Source organism: Cuculus canorus, chromosome 1, assembly GCF_017976375.1.
Source record: "Cuculus canorus isolate bCucCan1 chromosome 1, bCucCan1.pri, whole genome shotgun sequence".
Lineage (NCBI taxonomy): Eukaryota > Metazoa > Chordata > Aves > Cuculiformes > Cuculidae > Cuculus > Cuculus canorus.
This window is the reverse complement of record NC_071401.1, coordinates 173,736,900-173,750,594: the sequence shown is the minus strand read 5'-3', so window position 1 is coordinate 173,750,594 and position 13,695 is coordinate 173,736,900. Positions and strand designations below refer to the sequence as shown.

Below are 13,695 nucleotides of genomic sequence, written 5' to 3'. Positions count from 1 at the left end.
ATACTCATGATGTTTTCTTTTTAGATGATTGTTACTGATATATACAATCACAGGTTCCATAGGATATTTGGCATGGATGAGAACCTAAGTAGTATTATGGAACGTGATGATATTTATGTGTAAGTAGACAACATGCTTCATGTCTCTTTCCAGTATGTTTAGTTATTTGCAAAAGATTAAAACCTGAACAGACGATATAGACAAATTTTGGGGGGTTTAATATTTCTTAGTTTTTCCCTTTGTACCTTTCTAAATGACACTTATTCTTTGTATTTCTGATCATTTTTCTTTTAGATTTGAAATTGCTATCAATAGAACAGAAGATACAGAACAAGTTATAATTCCTGTTTGTTTGAGGGAAAAGTGCAGGCACAGTAGCTACAGCCATAGTGGTTCTTCACTGTTTGGTCAACCTTTTCTCATAGCAGTGCCTAGAAACAATACTGAAGATAAACTGTACAACTTGCTGCTGCTGAGAATGTGGTAAGGTTATGTTTAAAGAAAAACGCAGTTGTTATTAATAATGCTATTAGTAGGAATCAGTAGGCACTTACGTTTACATGCATTGCGAACAAACTGATTAGATTTGAGTACTTTGTGCTTATTTGCTCTATGTTAAATATATTAAAACTAAAATTTTAGCCAGTTGAGCTGTGAATTAGCGTGGATTTTAATTTGATCTTTTTGTTAGTGTGACCTCATCCAAAAATTAATTGAGGAGACAGTAGAAAGTCAACCTTCATTATCAGTTTAGGAAAATAATTCTGTATGCATAGCTGTTTGTTAGGGCATGTTAAATGGAGAAGTTTTGCCCATTATTCTGCTATGCTTATACTTCCTATGTCTACTGTACAAGTTTTATGTTCTAATTTCTATTCTAAAACTACATGGTAGACACTTTCTGAGACTGGACTGGACTAAGTGTCATTATGTGGAACAAAGTAGAATTTTGTAACCTCCAATTTAAGTTTATGCTTAATTTTTTGTTGATGTAACTTTCTCTGTAAATGAACCTGAAAAAAAAAAATGTTAATGAACAGTTTAAAGAAGTGATTTCTGGAAAAACAGAGACTAACACCAAGAGTGAAGTTGTATAAAATCAAATAACTGACAAAAAGGCAAGATCATAGACAAGCCAAATGTGCCTGTAACAATGACATGTTAGGCAATAAAACTATTAATTCTGAATAAATCAGAAAGGAGTGCAGGAATACAGTGCATGAGAAAAAAATTGCTATAACCTTTTGGCTTGAACAATGCAAATATTTAAAAATCCATTGATTCTAACTGTTGCTTTCATTTGTTATATTTAGCCGATATGTAAAAACATGTACTGAAAGTGAAGACACTGAAGGATCTCTACATTGCTGTAAGGACCATGGTATCAATGGTAATGGCCCAAATGGAATACATGAAGAAGGATCACCAAGTAAGACCAGAATATCTAAACTTTAGTATTTTGTATTAAATTTGAAACTGAAGTTAATTCTATAGTCTTTCAGTTATGGTTATTCTACCTGATTTCTTCCTCTTTGTTCTTCCAATTGTTCCAGGTGAGATGGAAACAGATGAACAGGATGATGAATCCAGCCAGGATCAAGAACTTCCTTCAGAGAATGAAAACAGCCAGTCAGAAGACTCGGTTGGAGGTGACAATGACTCTGAAAATGGATTATGTACTGAGGATACTTGCAAAGGTCAACCATTCACGGGACACAAAAAGCGGTTGTTTACATTCCAGTTCAATAATTTAGGCAATACTGATCTAAATTACATCAAAGATGATACCAGGCATATTAGATTTGATGATAGACAACCTAGGCTTGACGGTAAGTCACGGGGAGCATGTTGGGCGACATTGATCCTGATATGTTTTCTCTGTCTCCACTTTAATAGAATAGTGTTTCATTCTCTCTGTGTGCTATTTGATATATCTTCTTGTCCAGTAGTAAATTCAGTATAATTTGTTATTGTAATTAGCTCTTAGAAATGCAGAAATTGTGTGTACTTCCAATTTTTCCGCTTAAATTCATGCTAGCATGGTTTAACTCATTTTGAAGAATGTTTGCCCAAAATTAATACAACATCATGTAAAGCAAGAAATAAAAAAACTCACGTTTTTAATCTTAGAAAGATCTTTCCTTGCTTTGGATTGGGATCCTGAATTGAAGAAGAGATACTTCGATGATAGTGCAGCAGAGGTAGGCCATTTATGTTGCTCTCCTTTCCCGCACTAATGAAACTTAAATATGAAAAATGCAACTTAATTAATGTGACATAAGAGATTGTAAGGCTTTAAAAGAAGCAGCTAGTGTATCTTCTTTTCGCATTATTCGTAGTAAATATGTTGTCATAAATAAACTTCATCTACACATCTATGTAATTAGCAAATCTGAGCCTTGCTAATTTGCAAGTAAATCTGAAGCTGTGAAAACCTCTTGCTTGAATGGTTTCTGACCAGTTTTTCCACATATAGGAGCTTTGTAGTTACTGTTTATAGTAAGACGACATCACTAAAATGAGTTTTGTTTCATTTGTTCTCTTAACTCAAGAAATACTTCTCTTTAGGATTTTGAAAAACATGAAAGCGTGGAATATAAGCCTCCCAAAAAGCCTTTTGTGAAATTAAAAGATTGCATTGAGCTGTTCACAACAAAGGAAAAACTAGGTGCTGAAGACCCGTGGTAAGGACAAAAAATTAAAACTGTTATGTTCTATCGTATATTTCTCAAAATGTAATATAAAACACACTCGAACATTAACAGAGAAGCCTAATTCATTTCTTAGTGGTATTTTGCATCTTGTCATTTTAAGCATAGTTGAAAATACTCAGAATGTTTTCTATTTTGATCTATTGCTTAACTAAAATTATTACTATATACAGAAGGTTATGTTTGCGTGGGAGACAATGCATTCAGAATTAGGAGGAAGAGTACATCTGTAAGATATTCTAGTCTATGAACTGTGATCCACTAGGAATAAACAACATTGTGCCAAACCCATGCAGAAGTTTAAACAAATATTCCTTCCGAGATGAGGAATGTTGGTGCATACTGAATTTTTTTTATGCATAACTTGCCTTGCATTGATATCTAAAATAGATATGTGCTAAAACAACAGATTTGGGGGATGGGAGATGTCTGTTGTCAGTAGAGACTCTCAAATCCATGTTCCAACCATTATGGTTTTGGCAGACTGTTATTCTCATTCATGGTTCTTCCAAATTATGATTTAGAATCATATCTGAATATTCACAATTATAGGATGTTCCCTTAAGATCCTTGGTCTCCAGGATTTTTCTGGCAGATAAGAATTCTTCATCAACACCTGAAGATCAGAATTAAGCTTGAAAAGACAGTTTGCCACTTTTTTTTCTGTGGATACTTAAAACCATTGGAGACTTCCAAAATTTGTCACCAGACACCCTCCTCTGTTTGGGCGGGGCTGACTTACCAATTCCTGTTGTTTTCTCTGTTGGCTGGATTATACAGCACTGAGTAGACTATGTGAGATACCCTATAACTCAAGTATGGTAAAGCGCTTCCATTTTTGCAACACATTTTAAGGAGAGTATATAAGCTACAAAATGAAATTACTGCAGGAGTAAAACAGGTGCTAGTAGATACATCTCAACAGAAGTCATTAATTACATTCTTTCTTTCTTTGTCTGGTCTGATCCATGAGAGCTCATCATCCCTAGTCCAGCACTATTTGTATTCCAGATACCCTAAGACAGTTGGGAAACCAGTTCTTCAGTTACAGCCTGCTCTTACAGTTCTCCTAATGTCTTGTCTTTGTGTGATGTTGATATGTAAAGACACTTGTGCAATCTGTTTTAATTAGGGCTTTTTTTCCTAGATCTTTTCTTGTTAGATACCAGAATGTAGAGTAGGCATAGACCACAGAACAGTTGCTTCCTTGCATTGCTCTTTCTTACCTTTCTCCCTGAGCCTTAGTTTTTGAAAGAGACAAGGGTGCATTGCAGGGAATGGAAATTTCTAAGTCACAGGCTGTTTAGTACTTGTCTACTGAGGAGGCAGATTTTCTTAGGAGTTGTTTCGTGTTCCAGTAGTCACTGTTATATGGGTGTAGTGGTAGATGAGATGGAGTGGGAGATGAATGAATTTGGAAGTTGAAACTTGGAAGAACCACAGTTGTCTTTTATTTATGGCTTTTCATATAGTCAGTTTTCCTGAAGTATATTTATAGTCCTTTGTCTTTTTTTATAAAGTATGAGAAAGCTGTGTTTTAAGTAAAGATACAGGAACTACTATAGGAGACGAACCTTGTACTGGGGCGTGCTACTTTAGTGTTTAAAATGCTGTCAAGCTTCACTGTGAGCACACTTGCACACAAGCTCTCACATTTTAAACTGGAAGGGGTATCGATGGCACTAGTAATTGAAGATTGAACGTGTGTGTTTCAGCTTTTGCTCACTCAGTTCCTCCCATGTTACTAGCTTTCTCTATAGTAATGTGTTTTAACATATGTACAGACTGCAGTTATTTAAAAATTAATTTTTGTTTTTAATTTCTTTTTTTTTAGGTATTGTCCAAACTGTAAAGAACATCAGCAAGCTACCAAGAAGTTAGACTTGTGGTCACTGCCCCCTGTACTGGTAGTTCATCTAAAGCGCTTTTCCTACAGCAGATACATGAGGGACAAGTTGGATACATTGGTTGACTTCCCAATAAAGTAAGAAACTTAAATATTTTGATGCTACACACATAAAAGTTGGCATGACAAGGGCACGTGTTTAATCCAGCAATTACGTAAAATTGTCTTGTTCTCAGGTTCTGTGCATGGATCCAGTAAACAATGATGACAAAATGTTTGTAGGTGAAAAGGATGAACTTGGAAAAATAATAATGGTAGATAAGTAAGAAAGAATTCTGTCAATAGTTTCAGCTAAGATTAGTGGTTCTTGTTCCACTCCTCACAGAGTGAGAGAGATGCACTATCTTTGTAGTCTAGTGTTACGTGGTTTTGGGGGGGGGAATATAAAGTAAAGGGCTCAAAGACCACCAAAATGTGAAATGGTTAAAAATATTATTAACGTGCTTTTCTTCTGGATGTTTTTTTTGTGTGTGTGTGTGTGTCTGTGTGTGTATGTTTTTTTTCTAAACAGTGACTTGGACATGTCAGAGTTCCTTATTAATCCCAATGCAGGGCCTTGCCGCTACAACCTGATTGCTGTCTCCAACCACTATGGAGGAATGGGAGGAGGGCATTGTAAGTTGATTTCAAATATCATCATTGTACATGTCAGCTTTCTTGCCATATTTGTTTTCATTTAAGTATTGATCACTTTGAATCAATGGCATTTTTTAATGGTTGGGGGATACTTTTTTCATTACCTTGAAATGTTTTCACAAGTATTCTAACACAAAAACCTATATGAAATGGTTTTCAGGGATAATTGTAGGTTCTTTTATACTTCTAGCTATGCATATTGTGAAAAGATAAAACATAAGAGCCCCATAAGAACTACGGTACTCTTACAAATGATTTCATCTTACTTGTCTGTATTTTTTACGTTGTGTGTCTCCTTGAAAGGAGAGAGGAAAAATGTGACTGAAGGATTTTGGTTTGACTGTTTTTTCTTGATATACGTTCTCTTTAGAAGGGATATGTTATTGCTTAAGCTTTATTTGCTTGGAAAAAAAGAACTGTGAAGGTGTGAGTCTGATAGCAATAATAGGTTTCAGTTGAATGTGAAGTGTTTGACAGTAATAGACACTAGCAGCTGATTGTATTACATCTATGAAGATACAGAGTCCTTAGACATTGTACTCTTTTTGTCCTAGATACTGCTTTTGCGAAAAATAAGGATGATGGGAAATGGTACTACTTTGATGACAGTAGTGTGTCCACTGCGTGTGAGGACCAAATAGTGGCAAGTACCTTTTGTGTTTCTAAAATTTGGACTGTTGATGATGTTTTCTTCTTGAGGGAATTAAAATTGCAGTAAATTGCAAGTAAGTTGCAGTAAATTTGTAGGTAGTAGTTTGTGTTCTTTCGAAGGACATTACAAAACAGAAATGGTTTGCACCAACATGCAAAAATAACTTACATGAAAGTTTTGGATTTCTTTGGAATTTTACCTTGTAAGACTTGGAAGTGAAAAAAAAAAAGAAAAAATTGAATACCTTGGATTGTAAATGTTTTGTCTGAAGCCGCATGAGCGTATGACACTTCTCTCTTTTGCAGTCCAAAGCAGCATATGTGCTCTTCTACCAGAGACAGGACACGATCAGTGGAACTGGCTTTTTCCCTCTTGACCGGGAAACCAAACAAGGTGCTTCAGCTGCCACAGGCATCCCTCTAGAAAGTGATGAAGACAGCAATGAAAATGATAATGATCTAGAAAATGAAAATTGTATGCACACTAACTAATGGAAGAACTAGAAGCCATAAAAGAGACTTTCCTCCTGGGGATACCTATTGAAAGAGTGAAATTGCCCGCCAAATTAAGAATAAAAATCTGAGAATGGGAATTTCAGATAACAGAATGTAAATCTTTATTACATTTTAACATGTGCAGTACTTGAAGTGAAACAATAAAAACTTAAACAGAAATTGTCTCTAATGCATTACAGTCCTGTATTCACAAGCTATATATAGGAAATCACAAATAAACCCCTTTTAAGTTTTCTGCTGCTGTTCTGATGGATTATGTTTTCTTTTGTTTTGGATGTGAGTTAATAACTAAACTGTTACATCTGTGGACTTCTGACATTTATTTTCTTAGTACTGCAAGAATACTACTGCCAAGTCTAGTTTCTGGATGAATATATATGTGTTCCTTAGGCTGTCACACAGACTACAACTGAAAATGTCATAAATACCTAAGCAGTAGTTTTCTTGAAACAGGAAATTTTTGTTTCTCCCTGATTTTTTTTTCTTTTTTTTTAATTCGGTCACAATAGAAGAAATAGCTTGAAAAGGTGTTTTAACCTTTTGTGATATAGTTGAGCATCCAGAATATTATGTTCATCCTACTGCTGCCATGGAACAGGTTCTGGATTTCATGCTGCATTAACAAAAAGTTTTTCAATTAAATGTAAGTATCCTTTGTTGCTTGTTGGAATCTACTCTGCAGACATAATTCCTGTTATCTTGCTTCTAAGACATGCATAATTTTAATCTGATGTCAGTTCAAAATTTAAAATTGTGCTGTAACTTCTTTCTCCCCAGTTTTTGTAGTTTGACAGCTTGCAAACTACTCTGCAGTAGGGTCAGAGTTAATAGTATTCTGTATCCATAGTAATTACTGTGTATCAGGCTTAGATGAGAATTTTTTCAATATAACCTGCCTTTAAACTGTTAACGAACAAAATTACTTTAAAGGTAGGCCTGTTGATTTTCTTTGTGTGTTCCTGATGGAATTCACCATAGCCTTACAGCATATCTGAAAAGGTAACTCATTATAAGAGAATTGGCATTTGCATGTTCAAGTCAGAACCTGTACAGTATATAAGACAAGAATCGGATTTTAGTTAACTATTTTCAGGGGTCCAGGATGCCAAAATAAGTGTGACATTTTGAAACATTTTTTAATTTGCTGCTTTCCCTTCGATCTAGTTGGAAGAATGTATTGTTGATTTGTATACAAAACTGCCTTTGAGAGGGGCTCTTCAGTGCAGGGGCACACTTCACATATCTACTACCTGGAGAATGACTTTGTGTCCCACTGTTTAAACAAATAATTTAAAAAAGAAAAAAAGCAAAAAGTATGATGTTCTTCACTTGAACTAATCAAATACAATAGGTTATAAATTGTGTATTGTAAATAAAAGTTCACTCTGTGAGTGCACATTTTGGTAAATTATTTATTTATGTTAGCATTAAAAAGTTTAAAAAATTGCATTTAACCAGGATATAAATGAGGTATGTTGGACATGGCTTTGCTTTATACCTTGATATTAAAACTGGTGTTTCATCCTGGTATTTTAAAGCTGCTTTGAGGTTGTTTTTTTTTTTTTAATGTAAACTAACCTCCTGCATGACAGAGGTTAAAATTTTGTCTGCACTTGAGTTCACTTGGGTTTACATTTGAAATGCGCATGTTTATTTATACAGATTTCAATAAAGCTATTCAAGGCCTTATTTAGTCTTCCCTTTTCTTACAAATTCCCACAATGTTTGCGTAATGCGTAGTCTTTGTCTAAGATTTATATATCGGTTACAAAATGGCTATTTAACGACCAACAGGAATAGTATTTCCAGGAGATAGTATATGTAAAAAAGAATTCTCTCCTGTCATTGTCTGGCTCTAAAAACATTTATAAGGCTGCAAAAAAAAATTATTTATTGTCATTAAAACCTATTTGTTTTTTAAAGGTAATTATTTAATTATTCACACAGTAGAACGCTAACTCTGAGATGCTGAAACGAGGCAATATATTTAAGATTAGACGGGCAGATACAGTGTAGGGGGAAATAGTGCAAGTTTTTGGCTTAAGACCTTGTATAGACCTTGTATTTGGGTGTGGAATACAGTAACCCAATACAAAATTATATACTAAACAGCTTATGAGTTTAACTTCTTTTAATTAGAGCACTTGAGAGGTGAAATTTATCTGTGGAGCAGGAGTAGTAACCTTAGAGAAGCGATCATCTCTGGATAACACACAGAACCCCTGTTGCTACAGTCATACTCCCCTTGTTTTTTCTGTATCGTTTTAGCCTAGGACTTCCTTGGAAAAATCACCCAGGTGCAAAGGATCTGGTTTAACTTACCAGAGTCTCAGTATGGAGGCTGTAGACTGAAGCTTTAATATCTGCTAACTCGATCTCCTAACATATTTCATTCTCCCTTTGTAAATGCATATATATATATATACATATACACACACACATAAAATATATATATATATATAAAATATTTGAAGGAATGTACTTGCCTACTAATAGCTGGGTCATCCAGACAGAGTTTAAAAAGGTATTGATCAAAGTAGCATTTAGTTAGGAAAAAATTACATAGATAATCTCTAATTTTTGTTTGTTACTGTTCATTTGGCTTCCAAGATTAGAGGCACAGTTTGTAAGACTCCTAATCAGACACAAAAATCAATAACATTTCTGTATGACTGTCTCAGGGGTTTCTGGGAATTGAGCCAAGTTGTAAGTTTCTTAAAAGTATTATGTATTCAAGGAGAAGATATGATAATTCATCCACTGTGGACATGCTTAAAATTAAAACTACAGAAAACATATTATTCTTTACGGTGTCTATGAAAAGTTATTGCTACTCAGATAGTAATTTATGTAGAGAAGAAAGAGGGCCCTAACATCTCTTTTTATGAATCATGTCTGATAAAAATCTACAGCATGCGTTCTTTTCTCAGTTACATCAACAGCAAGCTTTTTGATAGCTAGAAGTATAAACTTCAAAATTATAAGATACAGAGAGAGAGTCACAGAAACAAAACAGAGTAGGAGGCAGAAAACAGCTTGAAATTCCCAATTATATGTGATTTAAAGCCTGGCTGGGAGGGGAGGAGTTGAAGAGAGACTGTCCAGGGCCTCTTGTTTTAGTTGGTTTCACACAGTATTGTGGATGGTTCGGTGCAGATGAGTTCCCTGATGTCTTCTGTCACTCAAAGTCCTACCTGCCTTGTTGGCACACTGAAGTGAAATTTGCAACTTAGTGTTGAAATTATAGACAAAAAAAGCTGTTAAATATTACCCTGCCAGATGATGTAGAAACATCTGCATCTACAGCTGGTTGCTAATGGGAAGGCCTCAACCCCTTCTGGCTTTCCCAGCAAGACAAGTCTGCATTATGGAGTGTGGTGGACTTCTTCAGCATTTTAAAATCTTTAGAAGGAAGTCAGTAGGGCAGGCAAAGAAATTAATTGGCAAACTCACCACTTTTATTCAAAAATTATGCCTTCTTTGATGTTAGACTCTAATTTCAGGTTACGGTTTCTCATTGTTCCTAAGCACTAGTTACTTTTGATAGCATCTTTTATTTTTCTGAGAGTATGTTGTTTAGACAGTTTCTTTCCCAGACATGGTCCATTCTTTGAAGATGATAACATCTTGTGTGAGGCACGATCTGTGCTGAACAGATTTCTTCTGTAATCACCTCTGGAATCCTTTCTAGTCTGAAAGGCAAAGGTCAAGTAGAGAGCTGGAGCCAGCTCCAAATTAACAAGTTTCATAATAACATTAGAATTAGACCTTGGAAAGTAATAGAATATGGATAAGATTTCTGGGGAAATTTATACATATGCATATACGTGGGAAATCTATTCTGTCCCCAGCTCTTGTCTCACTGCACGGGATTGATGGAGATCATTCCCTTGTGTTGCCCAGGGCTGAGAAAGGATGCTTGCTTTCTAAAACTCCAAAACGAGTCTTAAAGAGTTTTACTTGCTGGCATTTTCGACATCACTTTGACAAAGAAAACCACTATAAATGTAGTGACACCGTTAATATGAAAGCTATATCTGATAGAATAAGCATATTCTTAGTCTGCAGGCAAATTGCTGTCTCCAGATTTTTTAGTTCTCTCTCCTTGGGGGATAAACAAATTGTGAAAACAGTTCCACTTAGTTCCAAGGTTTCATGCTTTACTGTCATCATGTGCTCCTGAGGCAGGCAGAGACCTGTCTTATTGAGAAGAAATTAGATCTTGGAATAGCATGGAAACCCCAGAAGTGTCCAAACGTGACAAATTTATGACCAATTATCCCATTAAGTAGGGAACAAACTGGGTTACTGTATGCTGGGTAGCATTAACAGTGATCCTTGGCCAAATAATGCAAAAACTGATCCAGGACTTAAGGAATTCACATCAGTCAGTGTGGGTTTATTAAGAGTAAGTTTCATTATTGAGAGCAGTAATGGAAAAAGTTGATGAAGATTATAATATAGGCGCAGCCAGAATTCTTTAAGTGCTTGGCACTTAATTATCACATTGCTATCATCAAAACATGAGCGTTATGCAGCATCACCTGATACAAAGCCTAGGAACTGACAATCTCCAAATAGTTTCCACTAGGAAATCATTGTGAAATAGGAGTTACTGGAGAAGTTAGTGGGACTTAGTCTCATTGGCACTTAGTTATGTTTTTATTCAGTGTATAAAATATTCATATCATAGCTATAGAGGGTGGAAAGTAGTAAGTACCCCTAAATCCTTTGCAGCCCTGGTGGACAAGCAATTCAGCATGAGCTCCCAACTTGAAACAGTGGAATAAGAACTTGTCCTTGGATACTTGAGTCAACGTAAGTTGACTTAATCTTCTCAGGCCTGTGGGAAGGATCCTGGGAAAATACAGAGTTCCTATCTTTTGAAAGTTCAGATTGTATCCTGGGAGACATTATAGAAAAAGAAGTTACCACCCCAGAGTAAAATCATTTGCACTAAGAGACACAAAGAATTGTTTTCTCAAGAAAGACTACTCAAAAGTGCCTCAATTCGTGTGTGATACCCTGCTGGGGGGAAATAACTGTATGCAGGAGGTAGTGGACTGGAGAGAAACATTTAAAGAACCAGAAGTTCAAAATTGAAACCAGACAATCTGAAACTAGAGATAAGCATGGGAGCATTTTATGCAATCCCTTTGTAACAAGAGGAAGGAAGACGAAAGCAGTGGGTGCTGTGTTAGTGTTGGGTTGGCAGACTTCCCTGGGGTGAGGAGAGAGGAGGCAGCTGAGAGCTGCAATGGCCCTTCCCCTGCTGGGAACAAGACTCAGCTTTGAGATCTTTGAATCCATGAACACCCTGTTCTTCTCAGAGGAATGTTCCTCCCTCTTCAGACCTGCAGGCTTGAACCTGTAGGTGTTTGCTATCAGCTCAGCGTGGTTTGAGGGAAGGGCTTCGCTCGCTAGTGTTACCAGAATTCATTAATATGGGAATAAAACCCCTGCTCATGTTTTTTTCTTCCCTTCCTGCACTGTTGCTACTTAACTTAAAGTCATGAAGCTGCTCCAAATCCTGTCTGAGCAACCTGTTTGATGTATTCTCATTTTCTCAAGGTAACTATTCCCCCGGTTACTGCCTAAACTGGAATCCACATCCCCCTTTTCCTTCTTTCTTTGCAAAGCCGGAAGAGCCTCCCAGCTTTTCCAGGCCAATTCTGTTAAAGACCAATGACCATCTCAGACCTGTCCCTGACAAAATGCAGGGTTCCTCAAAAAAGAAAATAAAACTTTACACACGGTACAATTGAAACCAGGTCTGCAGCTGGCTCTGGGAGCACAAAGGCATCTTCCAGAACACAATGAAGGGTGTCTGGAAAGAATTCAGATGAGCTGTGCTTGTTTTCAACATCTGTCAGTGTTGTAAAATTCATACAGTGCTGTGGGTGTTGTGTAAATGTGAGCATGTGTCGCAGCTGAGGAGGAAGTCTGCAAACAGAAGGGACAGTAATTACTAACTCCGTATCCTCTATACCTATTAAAAGCAAGTATAAAGAGCATCTCTTCTGCCAGCTCAGATGTATGTTTCTCAGTGATATGAAATATAGACTTTAGGACTGCTTATGTAGGACTGGTTTCCTTGGGCAATTCGCTGAGTAAAAGGAAAAGGTATTTGGATCCTACTTGAGTCCTGCTGCCTGTACCCCAATGGAGAAGAGCCACTTCCATAAACCCTAATGTAATGCAGCAGCAAGTGAATAGGTCAATAAAGGCTATAGAGCATTGCTACTTTTCAGCTGCATTTGCCAAATTGAATAAAACCTGTTAGTCATGTTGACTAATTTTGCATTGCTTAATAGCTGCTCAATGAATTAAACGCAATGTCTAAGTAACCTGTTTGTTTATTTGGTGAGACCGATGGCCTGAATAATTTTGCCGTTTATGACATGGATTGTAAATTCAACTTGTAGAGGTGAGACCCAAATCCACACACATTTCTCAAAAGTGTTCTAGGGCTGTCAATAACAGCAGTTTAATTTTCACATCTTTTACTTTAAAAAATTCTCTGTCACTAATGAGTTTCTGGCCTCTAATACTATGTGAATGGGTTTGGTTTTTACTGTAGAATAAAATCATTTCTATACTATTTTTTTTTTTTTTACAAATTCACAAGTAAAAAAATTGTGAATGTTTTAGATTAATGAACTACAATTGGGCAATAAAGTCCATGGAAATGTTTTGATCTAGCATAATACAAATATACTATTCAGATTTCTAATGCCTCTAATGCACAACAATTGCCATCAACCTATGGGATGGAGACAATAGAACTTTCTTCATTAAATATCCTGAATTGTTGAATTAACATATTTTTAGACAAATTGAGTAGATTAGATGTACATGTTGATTTTTTGTATAGGTATAGAAAATAATGCTTTAGATGTCTTCAGGAAATTTAATTTTGCACATTTCTGTGATATTCTTCAGATAAGGTGGCAAAGATTAAGAGAAACTAAAGAAGTCTGTAGAACTACTTCAAATGCAAAGCATTTTGTTATCCTCTCTCTCAAATCTTTGGATTTCTGCTCAGTTTCAGCACTGTCATGCTCAGTCTGAGATTGTCATTCATAAAGATCATTTTTATGGTATAAATGGCTCCCTTAGCATCAAGTGTGATGGATTATTATGCCCTCATTTTCCCAGTTTCATTTGACAATATTATTAGAATTTGACAGACATGATATTTTTTCCTTGAAATAAAAAGCCCACGTAGACATACGAACTTAATCTAACCAACAAAACTTCTGTGAATCAATGTGC

At 35.9% G+C, this 13,695-nt stretch overlaps 1 protein-coding gene across 3 annotated transcripts in view; it reads left to right on the top strand.

The window, feature by feature from the left end:
* USP15 (ubiquitin specific peptidase 15) overlaps window positions 1–8,120 on the top strand; it is a 68,982-nt gene extending 60,862 nt beyond the window's left edge. For all 3 annotated transcript variants that reach the window (XM_054068590.1, XM_054068582.1, XM_054068594.1), the window contains 10 exons: window positions 25–119; window positions 295–483; window positions 1,314–1,429; window positions 1,554–1,829; window positions 2,131–2,201; window positions 2,569–2,684; window positions 4,546–4,695; window positions 5,129–5,232; window positions 5,808–5,896; window positions 6,211–8,120. In XM_054068590.1, the coding sequence (XP_053924565.1) occupies window positions 25–119; window positions 295–483; window positions 1,314–1,429; window positions 1,554–1,829; window positions 2,131–2,201; window positions 2,569–2,684; window positions 4,546–4,695; window positions 5,129–5,232; window positions 5,808–5,896; window positions 6,211–6,396 (1,392 nt within the window). In that variant the 3' untranslated portion in view covers window positions 6,397–8,120. The remainder of the gene's footprint in view (window positions 1–24; window positions 120–294; window positions 484–1,313; window positions 1,430–1,553; window positions 1,830–2,130; window positions 2,202–2,568; window positions 2,685–4,545; window positions 4,696–5,128; window positions 5,233–5,807; window positions 5,897–6,210) is intronic.
* Window positions 8,121–13,695: the final 5,575 nt, after the last annotated feature.